At 40.6% G+C, this 17,469-nt stretch overlaps 1 protein-coding gene and 1 pseudogene across 4 annotated transcripts in view; both read right to left on the reverse strand.

Annotated features, from left to right (window-relative positions):
- Positions 1-17,469, reverse strand: part of SASH1 (SAM and SH3 domain containing 1) — an 862,598-nt gene that overhangs the window by 52,354 nt on the left and 792,775 nt on the right. For 3 of the 4 annotated variants that reach the window (XM_032651563.1, XM_032651561.1, XM_032651564.1), the window contains 2 exons: positions 16,120-16,244; positions 8,864-8,965 (listed from right to left, as the gene is read on the reverse strand). In XM_032651563.1, coding sequence (XP_032507454.1) covers positions 8,864-8,965; positions 16,120-16,244 — 227 coding nt within the window. The remainder of the gene's footprint in view (positions 1-8,863; positions 8,966-16,119; positions 16,245-17,469) is intronic. The other variant, XM_032651562.1, reaches the window with a different exon arrangement.
- LOC116763698 lies at positions 12,812-14,731 on the reverse strand (annotated as a pseudogene).

Consider the following 17,469-nt stretch of genomic DNA (forward strand, 5'->3'; position numbering starts at 1 on the left):
AGCACAGGCTCCAGACACGCAGGCTCAGCGGCCATGGCTCACGGGCCCAGCCGCTCCGCGGCACGTGGGATCTTCCCGGACCGGGGCACGAACCTGTGTCCCCTGCATCGGCAGGCAGACTCTCAACCACTGCGCCACCAGGGAAGCCCTCAGCCCAAGTTTTGAGGCACAAAGAGATGAAACAACTTGCCCTCAGATGCAGAGCTAATAGGTGGCAGAGGTGGGATCTGGACCCAAGGTCTGACTCACATCTGTGAGCTTAAACCAGCCCCCTCACCGGGCAAACGCCTGGCTTTCCCGAGGCCAGAGCCTCCTTCCTGTCTAACTTTGTTTAAAGATGATGATCTCAAGGGACTCACAGCAAACACACGCCTCAAACTTTGGCCCTTCTCCCAGGGACAAGGCTGGGGAGAGAGGGTGGTGTGGAATAAATGACAAGAAGTCATCTAAGCAGTGGTTCTTGGTCAGCTTATGTCCAGTGAGAGCAAAAGTCATCTTTCTCACAAGACTTTGTGACACATGTTATTTCAATGGACTGATTTTTGTCTCTAGTCTCTCCATAAGCTACAGGTCTAAAGAATCATTACGGGGCTTCCCTGGTGGCACAGTGGTTGAGAATCTGCCTGCCAATGCAGGGGACACGGGTTTGAGCCCTGGTCTGGGAAGATCCCACATGCCACGGAGCAACTAGGCCCGTGAGCCACAACTACTGAGCCTGCGCGTCTGGAGCTTGTGCTCGGCAACAAGAGAGGCTGCGACAGTGAGAGGCCCGCACATCGCGATGAAGAGTGGCCCCCGCTTGCCGCAACTAGAGAAAGCCCTCGCACAGAAACGAAGACCCAACACAGCCAAAAATAAATAAATAAATTTATAAAAAAAAGAATCATTACGTCTACTCTTCTAAAGAGAATTTTAATGTCTCTATTTTACTATCATTTTCATTTCAAAATTACATTTGTTAAAATTAAGAGGAATATTGCTTCCTCTTCCCACCCAGCCAAATAAAAAAGAAATTTGTAGAAGGTGTCTATGAAAGTCTGAATAATCATCTCAAGGCTTCAAGTACACATTAAAAGACCTGAATCAATAGAAGTTATCTTTGCCATAGTTATATTTAGAAAGATTTAGAAAAGTGCTCCTTTTTTTGACACAGTGTAACATAGCATGGCATGAACATGCTAGCCCAAGCAAAGAGGGTAAAAAAGCTCTCTGGCAAATTACCGCTAGGCCATACTTCTGCTCTTTCTCCTGGTCAAATTAGAAGTCAAATGAGTTGGGCTTCCCTGGTGGCGCAGTGGTTGAGAGTCCGCCTGCCAATGCTAGGGGACACGGGTTCGAGCCCTGGTCTGGGCAGATCCCACATGCCTCGGAGCAACTGGGCCCGTGAGCCACAACTACTGAGCCTGCGCATCTGGAGCCTGTGCTCTGCAATAGGAGAAGCCGCGACAGTGAGAGGCCGGTGCGCCGCGATGAAGAGTGGCCCCCGCTCGCCGCAACTAGAGAAAGCCCTCGCACAGAAACGAAGACCCAACGCAGCCAAATAAATAAATTAATTAATTTTAAAAAAAGAAGTCAAATGAGTTGAGTAAAGCTCTTCCTCTGTTCAAGAAATAAAGAGTCAAAGCACACATCCAACCATGCTGTATTTAAGGCTAGCGAGTATAAGAATTAAAGCTACAACAAGCAGAACCATTTTCTAGCCACAAATCAAAACGTACCTTGCCAGTGAGAACCCTTTTCAGCTGAAACCCGTATGTTGTTATAAAAAACAAATCCTTTAGGAAGAGAGATTCAACGAAAACATGTCAACACAGTTAAAAGCAAACAGTAACTTACATTCAGTAATGTAAGTTATTTTAATGCTTGGAATCTATTCTCTCTTAAATTTCCTTATAAAACCAACAATATAAGAGCAGAAAGACAGTAGAAAGAAGGCCAACCATTTACATAAAGATACCTTTACTGGACTTATAATGTCAACTTTAATACTAAGGTCTATGTGAATCCTCACACAGTTTATGCATCCAATAAATATTTACTCAAAGTCAGCAAAAATATGAAAATCTTGTTTTTAAAAAATCGCTGGTACTATCTATAGGTGGAAGACAATTCTGTAAATTCATCATGTATTGCCATTAAAAAAATGACAATGTTGTTTGGGAATCAGGTTCCCCCAAACAACAAAGCTAATAATATTGGTTTCTATCTTCCTTTAACACCTTTGCAATATAAAAATAAAACTTCTGATAAATTTTAACTTATAGGCATTGTCTAGAAGTTCACCCTAGTAAAAGAAACCTCTTCAAAATAAGAATTATTTTCACTTTATTAATTATATTTAAGAATAGCCAAGTTTTAAAAGATCTGGTTCAACCCAGAGTCCTGGACCCTAAAAAGAGCACCTTGCATTTACAGACATCTCTTGGATAAGCAGAAGCATCGTTCTGCCCCCGAAAGGAACACCCCATGAGCATGAGCTCTGTTCTCTGACCACATTCTGTATTAAATGATTAAATCGTCCATCTTTTTCTTTGGCCGTAATAGAAATTAGGCCATTCGCCCCAAGAACCACTAAAAAAAGTAACTCTGTGGAATGCTCTCCTGGCCTTCAGCACACTATCTTTTAGAAAGTTCTAGATTAGACTAAGGCTATAGCAACCTCTTCCTCCAAAACAACAGACCTGAATCTTCTGGTTGGAAGACAATGGCTGTAATTGAGGTAGGTGAAATGACTCTGAAAAGCCGCAGTAAAAACCATCTGCTGGTGAGGGCCAAGTTTATGGTTTATAATTTTAGAAAGCCCCCAAAAGATTTAACAGTCTTGCATCATGCCAACAATATGGGGATATTTTAGCTGTGACCTTGAAAGTCCTCAATCAGGGAAACACTTAAAATAGTATTTTGTAAAAAGTGGAAGAAATGACCACCTGATGTTGTGTGTTTGTTACCCCAAATCTGGACACAGTTCAACCACCTGGCTCCCCAGGTTAGTGGCAAAGCTATATTCAGAATTGGAATGAAAGGTTATGCGGAGATGCACATACGGATGTAAGGTATTATTATAACACCACAGTGATAACATAGCACTCTTTGCACAAATATTTCCCAACTCTAAGTTTCCCCAAATGTAAAAGTGATCAATTATGAAACGATGACTTGATTTACAAAATAATTCACTTCACAAAACATTTCACCATAGTTGCTTCACCCTGGTAAGGAGCTCCAGATACAGAAACATAATTCCAACTTTTTCTGGAACACAGTTTGTATGAAGTGAAACAACTGAATGCGACCAAACTGGATGTCTGCAATGGACTCTAAGAGCTCTGGTGCTTTACTGTCCTTGTTGTTGCTTTACTATTTCTTCATATATTATATATTTAAAAAAATAATTTGAATAGCATCATAATCAAATAATTTACAATTTGACATTTTTCGGCAAGAGAGTTCACTGCAAGTATTTCAGGTACAGATCACCAACTCTTGCCTATCACTTTTGTAAAAACAAAAACTATGATTTACTAAAATGCACGCCTTGAGTAAAACAACTTTAAACCCCAGTAAGATAGAGAGCACAATTTCTTTAAACATTTTCTTAATCAGAAGGTAAACTGAACCTCAATGCACAAAGCTGAAAGCTTAAAATGAGAACTCTTACAACCTTTCCCCTGCAGGAGGCGAAGGAAAACAAAAGTCACTAAAATAAGATGAAAAATATTAAAATAAACGTTCAGATGTTTAATGAGGAATCCAGTTAAGTACTCAACCAGAAATTCTTTTTAAAAACTCTAACACTCACAACAGAAGTTTGTTATTAATGAAAAACGGCAGAGAACAGATTCCCCTCTGGCAGAGAGAAAGCTATATTTCACTTCCCCTGGTAACTATCTTTAGTACTTTATACTCTTGGAAACTGAGAATGTGAATATGGATTTATTGTGAAGTAACATGCAATTATCGAATGCCAGTTCTGGGGGTGGGGGAAGCCTATGAATCAATGCAAATGAAACCCTAAAGCACGACAGGCATCAATATAGGCATTGAGGTCCGGTGACAAAGGCCCTATGATCTCTGCAACTTTCATGGCCTGGGCATTCCCCACTATGGCCAGTGGGCTATTTGCATCTCAGTATAGAAAAGAATCGATAGAAAGCTGAAAAGCCCTGGCCCTCGCACAAAAGATAATCATAGCACCGAACCCAAGGCAGCTGGAGTAGGACACAGTGGGAATTATCTGAAATAAATTACCCAGCTAGTAGGCAAATGGAGCATCCGTAAGAAGGAATATTTTGGATGGAGTTTCTTGCTGAGTCTCCAGGAAAACATGGGACAGACTAAAGTCAGGGTGAGAAGGGCAAGTGTCACGTACGTCGGGATCACAATCAAGTACAAGCAAACTTCGGTGCCAACGGTTCATTAGCATGAAGTAATGAACAGCGTGACTGAACATGGGTGTGGGTTGTTTGCACAAAGGCGGCGAGCAAACTACACAGAGTAAACAGCCTTTCTTCAGAAAACTCTCCCCACTGCTGACTAAACTGTCTTCACCTACATCTTTCAGCAAAAAGACAAGTCGTTCTAGAGCTTCTGGGAAATTGTGCTGGAAGTGGAAGGAGCGTATCGTACCCCTGGCCCTCCCTCCAACTAGGAAAGGCTGAGTTTATTTTTGAGCCGTCTATGAAGAAACAGTTTGTAAGGAGTTAATAATGTAATCATGTACGTGAGTCTGTGTGAGCACATGTGAGGCGAATTTTAACCTCTGCACTGCAGGGTAAACTCCACTGGGGCAGGGCCTCTCTCTCTCATTCACCTTTGTAACCTGGATACCTAGCATGAAGCCTAGCACATAGCAAGCTCTCTGCAGAGCCTCCACAGATGCCTCCTAAATGAACAAAGAAATGCTCAAGAGAACGAATGCCCAACTTTTAAGAAGTACCCATTTCATTCTGTCAGCTGATATCAAGGTGATGGTTGTGATTTACCCTCTGAAAGGGGTTCAACAAACCAATACTTAATATAATACTTTCTTAGCAGCTTGTTCAAAACGTCTACAGTGCTCTATTTATAGTAACTTTTTCCTAAATGAGATAAGCCTCTCTCCTTACCATCTAAGTATGTGAGGTTTTAGTACAGGACTGTTTCTCTGAATGGATAGTCTTGTAACCTCTCCCTTGACTCAGATGCTATTAATCGGGACAGTATCCAGTGAGACGGACACTAAAAGACCCACTATGGACAACTGAGGCTGTGTGCTCTCCCCCGAGTTGGGTTTGAATCACATCAGTCCTGAGTTACGATATTTATTCTTCATGATTCTTTGGATTCATGATTTACATTTATATTATGTTAGAACTAGGGGATAAGAGACCCCAAAAGGCACAGTGAAAACCATGGACATGGTTCCTTTGATTACCTCAGTCCCAGGACATGCTGCTGGCTAGCATATGACACATTTATTATTATAAATAATATAATATCAGTCCCCTCCACACAAAAGCAAACCAAGCAGAGCTTTCAAATTAATAATCCTTTGGGTTTTTTGTTTATTTGTTTGTTTGTTTTAGCTGCAATGGAATCTGGTGCTTGATTCAGGAAATCAGGGACAAGGAGGTAGTGGGAGGGTTATGTTTACTAATGATATGCCATCATTTGTTACTTAGATGCAAAGAAGTGTAAAGACTGAGTCTATAGTCTCAAGACATAAAACATGCTCTTAAAGCAGCCAGGAAGGATGACCATTCAAATACAAGTTTGTTGACTGAATATTTCTCAAGCAGGCTACATAAGCTGGACACTGAGTTAGGCACTCACTGGAGACGCAAAGATAATACAGCTGCCTTTCTTGCTCAAGGAGCTCACAATTTCCATGCAGGTTGAAATACATACAATTAATTCTGATACTCCAGGATAACTGTTAGGTTTCATGTAGCAAGCTAGTTTAACAAAGCACAGAACAGGAAGCTATAAAAATACACTTGAGGATGCTAAAGTTTCAGAGGAGGTGGCAGTTGGACTTCACCTTGAAAGATGCATAGATTTTTACCTGGAAAAATTTGCAGGAAGACATTTTAGGTAGAGGAAATGCAGAAATTAAAGCAGAGAGTGTGAAATTACAAGGTATGATCAGTAAGGCATTCAGGGTCCAATGCGGATGGAGTGGAGACCTACTGGAGCAAGGGGTGACAGATGCGAGTAGAGAAATTGATTAAGGTCAGATCACAGAGGGTCTTGAGTGTGCCAGGAAGTTTGGAATTTATCTTGTAAAACTGGAAAACCATCAGGCTTTTCTGAAACACACGAATGTAAGAAGAGAGGTACGTTTTGGAAAGATGACTGGCTGTATGGAGCACTGACAAGAGGAAACAAGAGTCTAAAGAAATGGAGGTAGAGTTGCTTCCAGACTTTAAGGAAGAGAGGACCTAACAAACAAAACAACTGCATAGTAGCTACAAACTACTCAAATAAACAAAATCTTGAAAACCAAAAAAAAAAAAAAAAATTGAATAATAGATGAAAAAGATTAACTCCCTCCATTCTCACTCGATGCACTTTGATGATAGCACCATGAAACGTCTATCTGAAATTCTGGAATTCTACTTCCTATGATCTTGGTGGAACTCCTGAGAAGCAATGTTTTGGTCACATTAAAATAGCATGAATAATACAAGGTATCAAAACTGGAAAAGAAGAAGAAAAATTGTCTCTATTCACAGGTGACATGGTCTTTAGGTAGAAAACGCTAAAGATTTTACACACCCCCCACACCCCCCCACACACACATCTGTTAGAGATAATAAAGAAATTCAGCAAAGTAGCAGGATACAAAATCAACACAGGAAAATCAGTTCCATCTTTATATACTGGCAATAAAAAATTCAAAAAGGAAATTAAGTAAACAATTTCATTTTATAATAGCATCAAAAAGAATAAAATACTTAAAATTAAACGTAACCAAGGAGACAAGACTTGTACACTGAAAACTACAAAACAATGCTGAAAGAAATTCAAGAAGACATAAATAAATGGAAGAATAGCTGTGTTCACGGATCGGAAGACTTCATGTTAAGATGACAATACTACCCAAATCAATCTACAGGTCCAATAAAATCCCTATCAAAATCTCATGGCACTTTTCACAGAAACAGAAAGACCCATCCTAAAATGCATATGGAATCTCAAGGGACCTTAATAGCTAAAACAATCTGAAAAAGAAGAACCAAGTTGCAGGGCTCACACTTCCCAATTTCAAACCTTACTATAAGCTATCTTAATCAAAACAGTATGATGCCTGCAAAGGAAAGACATATAAACCAAAGAAATAAAATAAGAGAGCCCAGAAATAAACCCTCACACATATGGTCAATTAATTTTCAAAAAGGGTGCTAAGACCATTCAATGGGGGAAAGGACAGTCTTTTCAACAAGTGGTTCTGGGAAAACAAGGTATCTACCCACAAAAGAATGAGGTTGGACCCATATGTTATATTATATACAAACATTAACTTAAAATGGGTCATAGACCTAAACTTAAAAGATAAAACTATAAACTCTTAAAAGAAAATATAGGAGAACATCTTCACGACAATGGACATGGCAATGATTTCTTAGTTATGACACCAAAAACGAATGTAAATTGGACTTCAAAATTAAAAACTTTCCTGCCTCAAAGGACGCTATCAAGAGAGTAAAAAGGCAACTCATAGAATGGGAGAAAATATTTACAAGTCATGTGCCTGATACAGGATTAATATCCAGACTCTATAAAGAACTCCTACAACTCAACAACCAGCAACAAAACAAAAAACCCAATTCAACAATGGGCAAATAACTTGGATAAACACTTCTCTGAGGAATGTATAAAAATGGCCAAGCACATAAAAAGATGCTAAACATAATCAGACACTAGAGAAATCAAATCTAAACCACAATGATATCATTTTATACCCATTAGGATGACGTATCAAAAATGGGAAAATCACAAGTGTCAGTGAGGAAGCAGAGAAATTGGAACTTTCACGCAGCTGTCAGGAATGTAAAATGGTATAGCCACTGTGGAAAACCATACAGCAGCTCCTCAAAAAGTTAAAACATAGAATTACCGTATAATCCAGAAATTCTACTCCTACGTATATACGGAAAGGATTTGACAGCAAGGATTCAAACAGACACTTGTATACCAATGTTCATAACAGCAATATTGACAATAGCCAAAAGGGAGAAACACCCAAGTGTCTATCGACAGGTGAATAATTAAACAGAATGTGGTATATATGTGCAGTGGGATACTGTTCATCCATAAAAAGGAATGAAGTTCTAGTATAGCTGTGACGTGGACGAGTCTTGAAAACATGGTGCTAAGTGCAGTAAACCGGACACAGTGGGAAAAATATTGCATGATTTTACTTATATAAAGTACCTGGACTAGTCAAATTCATAGAGACAGGAAGCAAACTCTGGTTGCCAGGAGTTGGGGAAGGTGAGGAGAGAATGGAGAGTTATTGTTTAATGGTTATGGAATATCTGTTTCAGATGATGGAGAAGTTCAGGAAGTGGGTTGTGAAGATGGTTGTACAGCAAAGTGTATGTACTTAATGCCACTGAATTGAACACTTAAAATGCTTATAATGATAAAATTTAAGTTGTGTCTACTTTACTTCTATTTAAAAAAAAAAAACACAAAAACAGCATGAATAGCGCTGTCCCAGCTACCAAGTAAAGAAAAGAATAACACGTCAGAAGAGACGCCTCTTTCCAGATCCAGGTGGGAGTTGGTTCCTGCAAAAAGAAGTCTAAAGGCTCAAATTGTGTAGGCTGTCCCTTTTTAGTAGGAGTGGTTAAGATGCTCAAAGAGACAGCAAACTTACATTGCAGTTTGATGAGCCATCGAATGGTGGGTAAGAACCGTCTGGCCAGTCAGCAGGGTCCAAGGCAGCTGACTGCCGGTGCTGGGCCTCATACTCCTTGAGCTGCAACAAGAGGAAATGGAAGATTGAAATGGAAATGATGGCCAAGGCTGTCTACCAAGCAGCAGAATGAATCCTTTGGGCACCTTCTTCGCACCACTGTTGGCGCAGCCAAAGACAAGGGTCACCCAAATGAAAGGAGAAACACGTCCTCCCCTGCAGGTTTTCACCTAAATCAAACCAAGAGACACAACAGACTCTCTGTGTTCTGTGTTCCAAAAAGAACCTTGATTTTCCTTCTCCAACATCTTCCAACATCAAAACACCTTTCTCAGTTCAATTATAAGTTCGATAACAGAAATTGTCTGTAGCTTGACCTTTGGGTTACCTCTCTTTGTGGAAGACAAAATGTGTAGACTAAGGACATTTTAGTAAAACAGAGGTAGAAGCCTGAAACTGATTTTTAACAATCGCTTGCTTGTTTTGCTCTAGGCTGCCTCATGTTACCAGTTCAACGTTATCACCTAACAAATGTTATGGGATTTATTGGGGAGCCTATGGATGAGAGGAAAATAGCAGTTAGATATCTAGAATATGTTCAGAGACATTTAAAGTTTGGGCTTAAAAACTAGGTTTCTACTTTTTGAAAAACACAGAAGGACAAAATGAAATATTATAGAAAATTAACAAATTTAACCTAGCAGAATTAGATGCAAGATCTTTCAGAATGGCCAATGTGAGAAGTTCCAGGTGTGTTTTCATAAAACACATAAAAATTTAACTCTGTGTGTAATACAAATAAGTTGTCCCAGCATAAATTCTGTTAAAAAACAGTTTTTAGATATGAAGTTAAGACATCGATCAAATCATGTTCCATGAATCAAGACACCAAAAAGCAGATACAATCTGACCTGACAGCCCAGGAGATGGTGCCAGGACCGTCCTTTTCCACCGGAGCTGTGTGGACGTGGCAGTGCCAGTCCTCTAGGAAAAAGCAACTTTCCAAAGCATTATTTCTACTATGAAGTTCTTTTCTGTGCATACTTGTGACAGGAAATGGACAAGGGGGAGGCAGATAGTATTATTAACAGGTAAGGGCTCCCAAATAACTGGAAGCCCTTGGGCAAATTACTTAACCTCTCTGTGCCTCAGTTCCTTCACCTGGAAAACGGGATGACAATCAACTATATCACAGGACTATTACCAGAATAAAGTAAGATAACGCAGCAAAGCTCTTAGTATCCTGTACCCATGCAACAGACTTTTTATGATGGTATTATTATCACCCTCGTGGTTTCAGATAAAAGAGAGCTCAAAGTTCACATCAACTCCAGGTATTTGAACTTTTGCTATGCAGGTGCTTAATATTATTTTAATCTTTCTAGTATATTAGGGGGATTAATATTGTTCTAATCTCTGTAATACATTTAAGTGACATATTAGAATGCTCTTCCTTTCCAGATCTATTGGTTTCTGAAGTGCATTATCCTTCCTGTATGATCGAAATAGCTGCCTCTGAAAAAGGGTGTTATCATTTGTTTTCTCAGGGTCTCTGCTCTACTTTCTAGGAAGCACTAAATAAAATCTTCATCTTTAGGAAAACAAAACAAATTCCTCACTAGTCAATCATAAACAGACTTAATATTTTTCTTTTGTTATCCGTCCATTTCCATCATTGACGTTGGTGCCTAAGAGTACATGTGCTTCTTCTTCTTTTTTAAAAAAATTCATTTATTTATTTATTGGCTGCACAGCTTGTGGGATCTTAGTTCCCCGACCAGGGATTGAACCCGGGCCCTCAGCAGTGAGAGCGCGGGGTCCTAACCACTGGACTGCCAGGGAATTCCCCGTGTGCTTCCTCTGATAAAGATTCAGATTTGTGCTCTATCCAAATTTACCTTGTTTTTTAATTTCCTAATTAAAAAAAAAAGAAAACCAGGATCTCTAACAATTTTTTAAAATGCATTTTACAATGAAAAAAACCTGGTTATTGTTTACATAATCACATTTTTGTATTCCACTCTGCTCCCAAAGACAACTGACGATGTTCATTTGAGAAACTTGTGTATTTTACAGCAAATTTATAGAGCTTTAGTTTAATTCTGGAAGTTTTAAAATAATGACATTTTAAAGTGTGGGTGTGGGTGTCGGTCTGCCTGTCCATCTGTCTACCTTCATATCTTATTTTCCCTAGTCACATAGTTTTCTCACACTGGAAGCCTATGACGTGATTCTTAGAGGAATGGCCATCTGCAGTAGGTTAATGCTTATTCTATCTTAAAGACCTTTATGGAGAGAGATTCTAAAATGTTTCCATTTCTAAGAGCACTTATTATAAAGAACATTTCTATTATATTTAATCTGAATCCCCTCCAGCTGCGATTTTCATTCATTTTCTTTTATGCTCTCCTCAGTAGATATGAAAACAAAACACTGTGCAGTACATCCTAAAGAGGTACTGTCTAATAACCCTTCATATACTTGAAGACAGTGAATAAGTTCTTTTCTGAGATAAATTCTTTCCGATTCCAGCCCAAGAGACCTATTTAAAAAAACCCTCAATCACTTTGTTGCTCTCCTATGAACTCTCTCCATGAGCCGCTCTAGCTGTCCACATTCCTATGATTGATGCACAATACCTGCTACGAGGAAATAATTTATATAGGTTCTCAGCTCATAATCTTGTGCTCTGGTATAACAGATGCCCAGACTCCCTTTAAAAGACTGTTCTCTGATCTCCCAATTACTGTAGATATGGACTCACATCTATATACCCTTCTCAGGAGAACTATCCGTGGTTGACAGGCGTTGTCTCCCCACAGATGCCTAGAAGGCTGTTCCCTCCTCCCCAATCAGCTTTCAGCCTCTTTTTCTCTGGCAGGACAAACTCTACAGTGCGATTCACCTTCCAGAGCTCCCCACCCCTCCCTGTGGGATCAGGCTGAGGCTGAGACTAGACTTCTCCTGAAATCACATCTCTGTCCACCTTCTTCCTCTGCCTCTCCTGCTTCCCTCTCTCACTTACAGGTTTCTTCTGAAAGCTTTTCTTCAATAAACCATGTGCACAGGAATCCACATCTCAGGCTCTGCTTCTAGGGAACCTGATGTACGACAGCTGGCATCAAGAAAAGTTCTCCATGCCAAAAACATCAGTCAAGTCAGTGACAAACATCAAGTTTTTTGTTTTCAAATCCCACAAGGACTTTATTTTGGACTTCCACACAGATACGACCTTGAGGAACCCAACACATATTTATCAGGTGGATAAATACATAATATTTAGTAATTAGATCAAATTACATGAGCAAGTGTTTAGTATCAATATTGATACATTATTTTTTAGGGAACATGACTATTAAATCATGGTCATAAATCTCTCTCAATTTCCTTAGACACTGCTTCCAGTTCAAAATGTCAAAGGACGTATTTTTCAACAACATAGCTCCATCATGGTTGAGTGCCATCATACCAAAACAATACTGCTCTCCTTTATGCAAAGCTTTAAAAGTGACTTTATTCCTCACCCTCCCAATCTCACATACACCACATAAATTACCCAGATAAGTTAATAACCTGTAGCTTCCAAGTGTCTCATGGGCTTTCTATACCTTGCAGAACTAGTCCAACACTTGAATACCCTGAACTTACTCACCGAGAGCTATGAACAGTCTTAAAATTAGCACCTGTAAATGGTGTTGTCTAGAATACGCTAATACTCTAGATCCCCCTAAACGATTTTTTTTAACCAGTGTGCTGGACTCCTTACAGCATACAGAGTAAGTAACCATCATAAAACCATTAGAAAATGTTTGAAATGCCATTAGATTTGATGGAACGATTCAGTTAAAAAAATATAAAAATCATAAGTTAAGCTGCTGTCTTTTTAAATTACACACTGTGTACACAGAGTTATCTTGTAAACTTCATTCTCTTCAAATGCTTTTGCAGCTGACAATGGTGTTTCCCATATTGCTTCTTTGCAGCTATTTTCATCTTTGTATTGACAACTGGGTTTTCAGGAATGTGAATCATAGCTGTATACTTCACAGGGGGAAAATACTCAGCAGTGAGATCAAATTCATATAAACAAAGCACAGTGGATCAAACTGTATTCATTTGAACACAGGCAAACTTTTCCCCAATACAACGACGCATTGGGGGATACACTCAGCTCCAAATGGCACACAGGCAAACTTCTCTCCTGATGCTGGTCGTCCTATCAGGATTAAAGTCTAGACATTCTATATGGGTCTTTTTCTTCCCCCCCAAGCTTTCTAATTAATTCATTTAAATTCATTAATGTTGCAAAACTACGACGTGGAACAAATCAGGACAGAAGTTATTGTATTCCTAACAAGTCAAAGAAAAAGAAAATATTACATCTTCTTGGTAAATCAAGACCAACCCTAGTATTTCTTACAGGGACCGCATCAACATCTTGCACACACAGTCTTCAGAACTGAATTTCTCACACTGTAAAAGAAGAGCAGTAGGCTATGCAAAGTCATGTGAACAACGGTAAAATGATCACAGTACATTAGTTGTGTCTAAATGGCAACATGTGAACTTACGGTAAAAAAAAAAAAGTTTGAATCTTTGAAATGTATGTCAAAGTACACTAGTGTCTAATGAACTCTGAATTGTGTTCCATGTGCCCCAAGGGCTGTGGAAGTCAGTGCCCTGAACACCACAAATATTTACTAGCTATAGTTTATGTAAATAAACTGTTGAAGGGGCATAACTTTAGAAAATTCAAATACAAAAAGTGCAGTGGAGCAGCTAATTAACGTTATTTTCCAAGCTCCTCCTTAGCTACGCTGAATGTAAAAACACATAAAAATTTCAAAATGCAAATGTTTTAACCTCTTGCAGAATGTCTTATAAAACAGAATTAGACAGCCACCTGAAACAGATTATAATAATTCTTTAGTAACATGAAAGCATTAAATACCTATGGGTCTTTTAGACTCTGACTGACAGTGGGAGAAACACATGTCTGATGCCCTGAAGGACCATTCTTATCATGGTCATTACAGAAGGTCTAACTCTTAATGTTTCTTTTATACAGCAATCAAATAAATTTTAGATACTTGAGCTGATCATAAGTTAAAGGAGGGAGATCCTTCATTTTTCTTGAAGTGTTTTGTCTCTGGCTAAAAGGAAGCCCATCCAGACACTAGTAGCCAAGGACGTATGTTGCCCCGCCAAGAGCAGACCAACAAGCTTCCCTGTTACTTCATCATCTGTCAAAGGACACCCACCTTTGTGTGCAGAATCTAATAAAGTTTGGAGAATGTCATCAATTTTTTCTTTCTGTGTTTCTAGATTGCTTATAGGAAATATTATTGATGTCTTGATGAGCTCCATCCTAAAATTAGGCAAAGGCAGCCAGCCTGGCAACAGACAGACTCCATGGCTAAAATCTCCATCCAACCTGCATACAGCTGTGCCACCTTTTCATAGAGTTGACTTCTGATTTCCTTTCCATGTAAACAATGGCTAGCTGTTAAAATTATCAGCTCAGAAAGAGCATCAAACAAATTTTTTTCTCCCCAACTTTGAAAGTATTCCTTTGTTTCTTTTTTGATTATAGAAACGTGCTACCTGAAGTTGACTATGTTAAGGACATTTTTAACATTTTCTTCTGCCCCAGGAAAACTGGGTTAGATACATCCTATGCAACTCCCTTTCCAAACACAGATGGTGTCAGATGCCTGCAGACATCTTCTGCATTTAGATCTTCAAATTTACAATTATAAACAGCAATGTAGCAGCATGACTCACCAGAACGTAAGTAAACATCTTGCCTACCATGGTAAAATTAATACAGGTCCGTGTTTCTCATATGCATTTTCTAGGAATTCAGCTGGACTTTTTTCAAGTGCTATGACATGCTCGAGGAATGGCACTGGAGAGATGTCTGGTGGACTTTTTGCCCTAGCTGGCAGCTAGACGGGGTGGCCGAAGGCATGGTGGAGCAAGGAGACCAGACTGAGGGTGAAGGGCAGGCATAGGTGGTCACCAGGCACTGCTTCAGTCCCCCAGAGACGCTGGAAGCAAGATCACCTCTGCTCCTCTGAACCAACAGAGCGAGAGAAGCTGGCAGATGGGCATCTGGTGGAGGCCTTGGTCCTCAGGTCTCCTACTACACGTCCCACCTCCCACTCCCCTCAAGCACTTTTTTTTTTTCCAGCATTGTCTCAGCAACAAATCGAACTTCTTTTTTTAACTACTGAGGTTTAGAGTCAGGTATACTAAACTAAAGTATGTCTGGCACTGTTTCAAGGTTTCAGACCTTCAAGATTCTGCTTAATGTTAAAGTCGTAACTCATTCAATGATTCCTTAGTGACTTGAAAGTTCTCAACCTGCCTAATTTATGACTTGTCTACACCATCCCGAACCAAGTATTCAAAGTCAGAATCCAAGAATTAGTCAGCCAGTTGGTTGGGCGACAACAAAGCAGGAGATCTCTTAAGAATTGTTATCTTGCTATCACAAACACTACTCCGGTGTCCTAAAGGTCAATTAGGCTTCTTTCAGTGCTTAATTTAACTCAGAGAAAAAAAAATGACACAATAAACTGTAATATCTACTCAGAAATGAAAGTAAGCAAAAGTTTAAGGTTTACAGATAAAGCTTGACTTTTAGGTTAGTCAAAGTTTAGTTTGTTGAAGGCATCTTACAGAACTAATGCTTATAATGGTTGCATTTACTTTTTCTTTGGTGGTTATTTAGTAATTTATCATTATCAATCTCATCAGTATATTCCCATACCCTTTTGATGTCCCTGTTCTAGTCTGTTTGAGCTGCTACAATCAACCACTATAGACCGGGTGGCTTATAAACAACAGAAATTTCTCACAGTTCTGGAGGCTGGGAAGTCCAAGATCAAGGTGCCGGCAGATTTAGTGTCTGGTGAGGACCCACTTCCTGGTTCACAGACAGCATGTGTCCTCACGCAGCGGAGGGGGGTAAAGGAGCTCACTGGGGCCTCTTTTACACGGTCACTCACCCCATTCATAAGGGCTCCACCCTCATGACCTAATCACTTCCCAAGGGCCTCACCTCCAAATAACATGACTTGGGCATTAGGATTTAACATATGAATTTGTTGGGGGGGGTGCCGGGGGTTGGGGTGGAGGCATTCAGTCTGTTGTAATGCCCCAATATTTGTCAATGTCAGGAGGTCAAGCGCTCACAAATGAAAACCACACACCTGCACTCTTACCCTAGCAAGTGCTTCTTCAATGCTGATCATCTTTTCCTTGACCATCATCATCAGCTGAATCCGTTCCTCATCACTCATCGTTATCTCGCTGGCAACATAACCCACATCTTCTCCTGGAGATCGAAGAAGAAAAACAATAGGAACAGGTGAAGAAGAAAATAAAAACGATAAGACAGGATGCCAGTCTTGAAGGCTTGTCATCTAGGACTAGAGAAGGACGTAATTCAGGTGCACCGTCTAGCGCTGTTACTGATGGAGCCACAGGACCAGGAATGGGCTGCTTTGTAGGAAGCCAGTGAGCCTATCTCGCTTGGAAACAAGCTCTAAGAACGAACGGATGTTACCATGGAAACAAATCCTTCAAAACGATCAGAGCTTTTGTGATGGAGGGTCTAGTGGAGGAGTTTTGGAAGAAGGCTGACAGGGCGTTTGGAGTGACAGGTGAGGCAGAGAACTAATTTAAAGACCCGGCTAGAGGGCTTCCCTGGTGGCGCAGCGGTTGGGAGCCCGCCTGCCAATGCAGGGGACGCGGGTTCGTGCCCCGGTCCGGGAGGATCCCACATGCTGCGGAGCGGCTGGGCCCGTGAGCCATGGCTGCTGAGCCTGCGCGTCCGGAGCCTGTGCTCCGCAACGGAAGAGGCCACAACAGTGAGAGGCCCATGTACCACAAAAAAAAAAAAAAAAAGGACACGGCTAGAGCGAACAAGCACTCCAAGGCTCCTTCGGCTGAAGGTTCTCTGCGTCCTTCCATTTCAAACACGAACAAGAAGATGTTTTTGCAGAGGAGGGAGAGGAAACCCTCTTTCACAACAGAGAACTGGAAGGTCACAGCGTCTGCTGCAGGACAAAACCTTCATCCTGGTGGAAGCCTAGATCCCTACTAATCTATTTGACTGCTGTTCCTCAGGGGACACGTGTAAATAAATATAATCTCAGGTGTGAAACATCTGGAGATCATTAGAAGGAAGGTACTATCTATGCATGTATCTGAAAGTATCACTCTCATAAATATGTTTCCAAACTGTGAGGGGAACTCAACTTCTAGCTCAAGACTGAAGGCAGGGGGCTTCCCTGGTGGCGCAGTGGTTGAGAGTCTGCCTGCCGATGCAGGGGACACGGGTTCGTGCCCCGGTCCGGGAAGATCCCACATGCCGCGGAGCGGCTGGGCCCGTGAGCCATGGCCGCTGAGCCTGCGCGTCCGGAGCCTGTGCTCCGCAACGGGAGAGGCCACAACAGTGAGAGGCCTGCGTACCGCAAAAAAAAAAAAAAACACAAAAAGACTGAAGGCAGGCAGAACTGCAGAGGGAAAGAGAATCCCTCAGTTAGGATCCTTTGAAA

Source organism: Phocoena sinus, chromosome 12, assembly GCF_008692025.1.
Source record: "Phocoena sinus isolate mPhoSin1 chromosome 12, mPhoSin1.pri, whole genome shotgun sequence".
Classification (NCBI taxonomy): Eukaryota; Metazoa; Chordata; class Mammalia; order Artiodactyla; family Phocoenidae; genus Phocoena; species Phocoena sinus.